The sequence below is a fragment of the Hydra vulgaris genome, chromosome 03 (assembly GCF_038396675.1).
Source record: "Hydra vulgaris chromosome 03, alternate assembly HydraT2T_AEP".
In the NCBI taxonomy this organism is placed as follows: Eukaryota; Metazoa; Cnidaria; class Hydrozoa; order Anthoathecata; family Hydridae; genus Hydra; species Hydra vulgaris.
This window is the reverse complement of record NC_088922.1, coordinates 15,710,240-15,713,941: the sequence shown is the minus strand read 5'-3', so window position 1 is coordinate 15,713,941 and position 3,702 is coordinate 15,710,240. Positions and strand designations below refer to the sequence as shown.

Genomic DNA, 3,702 nt, shown 5'->3' with positions numbered 1-3,702 from the left:
AAATATCTTCACATATGATTATGAAAAAGCTATTAAATTATTCCTTAAAGAACTGGAAAATTAGATTGAGATAAAAGCGAGAAAAATGTGGAACTTTTAATTGAAATTCAATTAAAAATTTATCTTTTAATGCGATTGAAATATTAAATTCTGAAAAATTAAAAAAATAAAAATTTTATATGACAAGAAAAAGTATTTTGAAAAATGATATAAAGAAAATGAAAATTAAAAAAAATTATCTTGCTATATAAAAATGGAAAATAAAAAAGTGAAAGTCCCAGATTTAAAAAAAATCGCTAAGAGTGGAAGAGAAAGAGTGAAAGAGCTAGGAATAACAGGTTTTTCTAGAATGAGAAGAAGCGTTATCTAAAACACCGATGCAATCAGTCGAACAGATGCATACAAAGTATCTACTTGATGAGCCTGTTCCAGATATATCATCAACAATTTTAGCTCCGTCACCTTTTCAGTCTATTACACAAATTAGAAAATAAATAAATAAAAAGATTAATTCTCTTGCAGATTGGATTTTATCATATGTTCCCGATAAAATTAAAAAAACAGCTAATGAAAAGATTGATGAATTAAAATCTACAGTTTCAAATTTGTATCAAAAATATGGAATTAGAAATCCGATAGAATTTAAATTATCACAATCAACTGTTAAGAATGTAACAAATCAGTTTTCAGTTAAAGGATTAAAAGGATATGATGCTATATCTTTCATGAATGCTGCTAAAAAAAGTGCAATTAAAATACTAACGGAAAATAGAAAATCAAAGGTTTATATAGTTCTCACTTGTAAAATGGGGCGTACTGATATTAAAACAGGAGAAACTATAATCACATCTGCTCCATTTAGAACGAATAATCAAGTTGTGTTAGAAACAACAGATTTAGACGAGTTTTAAGAAACATCAAAGCAGAAAATTTTAAAATCCTTATCATCTTTTCAGCAGTTAGGATCAGGTTGGAGATTTGTTTCTGTTGAAAAGATGGATATCAATTTTATTGAGTATAATCCTATTAAAGCTAAATCATACATACCACTGGATAAAAGTTTAAAAACTAAAAAAACAATAATTAATATAAAGAATGAAGATAATCAATGTTTTAAGTGGTGCGTCACAAGAGCATTAAATCCAACATCCTAAAATTCTGAAAGAGTAGATAAAGAGCTTAAAAATCAAGCTGAAAAAATAAACTGGGATAAAATAGAGTTTCCAGTATCCTTAAATTAAATCACACAATTTGAGAAGAACAATACAGATATCAGTGTCAGTGTATATGGTTATGAAAATTCAGAAGTTCATATTTTGCACGTCCCAAAGAATAATAATCGCAAACATTTAATAGATTTACTATTAATCTCAAATGGCGAAATCAATCATTACTGTTTAATAAAAAATTTAAGCAGATTACTTTCATCACAAACATCAAATAAACGTTGCAAAAAACACTATTGTAGAAATTGTTTGTTAGGATTTAATTCTGAAGAATCTTTACCTAATCATAAATCGTACTGTGAAACACATGATTCAGTACGTATCGAACTTCCACCACCAAATTCAACAATTCAATTTACTAATCACAATAAATCAATGAGAGTTCCATTTGTAGTATATGCTGACTTTGAAAGTTTTATTAAACAAATTGACACTTGTGAACCCAATCCAAATGAATCTTATACTAAACAATATCAAAAACATATTCCAAGTTCATTCTGTTATTATATTAAATGTTTTAATGAATGTTTTTATCAAAGCAGTCCAGTCACATTTACTGCAAGTAGTGAAACAGATGATGTTGCACAAATTTTTGTTGATAGTTTACAAGAAGATATTAAGAAAATTTGTGATATGATTAAATTTCCAAAAAAGATGATATTAACTTCTGAAAACAAGCATGATTTTAATGAAGCAACAGAATGTCACATTTGTGGAGAAAAACTTGGAAAAGATAAACTACGTGACCATTGTCGTATTACTGGAAAATATAGAGGTGCTGCTCATCAAAGTTGTATTTTAAATTATAAAGTTCAAAAATTCTTTCCAGTACTATTTCACAATTTATCTGGTTATGATTCTCACTTATTTATAAAGAAATTATCAGGAGGGAAATTGAGCTGCATACCAAAAAATGAAGAAAAGTATATTAGCTTTTCTAGAGAGATTAAAGTTGGAGAGTTTGTTAAAGATGGAAAGAGTGTTGAAATAAAGCGTCAGATTCGTTTCTTAGACAGTTATAGATTTATGCCTTCTAGTTTAGATTCTTTATCAAAAAATTTATCAAAAGAGCAATGTAAAAATATTAGAAAATTGTATTCAGGGAAACAATTAGATTTATTACTAAAAAAAGGCGTATATCCCTATGATTGGGTAGACTCTGTTGATAAATTTAATGAAACCCAATTACCACAAAAAGAGTTATTCTTTTCAAAATTGAACGATGAAGATATAAGTGATGATGATTACTCACATGCACAAACTGTATGGAATGAGTTTCATTGCAAAACATTTAGAGATTATCATGGCTTGTACAACGTTTCAGATGTGCTTTTACTAGCTGACGTCTTTGAAAATTTTAGAGATGTTTGTATGAATTGTTATAAATTAGATCCTGCTTGGTATTATACATCACCAGGATTAGCTTGGGATGCAGCATTGAAGAAAACAAAAGTAAAATTAGAACTGTTGAGCGATTACGATATGATCCTAATGATAAAGAAAGGATTAAGAGGTGGAATCAGTATGATATCCAATAGGTTAGGAACTTCTAATAATAAGTACATGTATGACGCATATGACAAAAGCAAAGAATCAACATTCATACAATATTTAGACGCTAATAATTTATATGGATGGGCTATTAGTAAACCACTTCCAACACATGGTTTTAAATGGATGGACGAAAATGAAATAGAAAACTGGAAATCAATTCCATGTATACTAGAAGTAGATTTAGATTACCCTGAACATCTACATGATGAACATAATGATTATCCACTTGCACCTGAAAGGTTAAATATCGATAAAGTTGAAAAACTAGTCCCCAACTTGAATAACACAATGTAACAAAAAAAAAAAAAAATTTCTGTTTATCAAAGTTTTTTGATGTTTCTTAATTAATTTGAGTATGCTGAGTCTGAATATGACATTGGATTTTTTATTGCATCAATCGTTTGGTCGTAAAAAAAAAAAAAATCAATTAAACATATAATTAATATAAATCGTTTTGCATTAGATTCTACTTTAGTCAATATAAAACATTTACTAATTCAAAAGTGTTATGTTATGTTACAAAACTTCATGTTACATCATGTTTCTTACATATATTACATAATGTTACATTATATTGTATTGTAACAGTCTCTCACAATCTCAAAAAACACTAAAAGTGAACAGTAGAACGAGGTTTTCTTTTATGAAGTTTCTCGTCATCGCGTATCAAACACCAGATGTAGTCACCCATCATAGCTGCATCCCATCTGCCCTGGTATCTTTTCTCGATTGCAAGAATATCCTGATGGAAACGTTCCCCGTGCTCTTCGCTCACATCACCCAAATTTGGTCTGAAAAATTCCAAATGTGAATGCAGGTAATGCAGCTTTATTGACATTCTGCATTTCATATCTGCGTACCGTACAATTAAGTTTTCCACTATCTCTTTGTAGTTATCACTCTTATTGTTGCCTAAAAAGCT

General features: G+C 28.7%; 1 protein-coding gene across 1 annotated transcript; it reads left to right on the top strand.

Annotated features, from left to right (window-relative positions):
• Nucleotides 1-995: 995 nt before the first annotated feature.
• On the top strand, nucleotides 996-3,074 carry LOC136078506 (uncharacterized). The gene is made up of 2 exons (XM_065794279.1): nucleotides 996-1,110; nucleotides 1,270-3,074. The coding sequence occupies exons 1-2, from the start codon at nucleotides 996-998 to the stop codon at nucleotides 3,072-3,074; spliced, it is 1,920 nt and encodes a 639-aa protein (XP_065650351.1).
• Nucleotides 3,075-3,702: the final 628 nt, after the last annotated feature.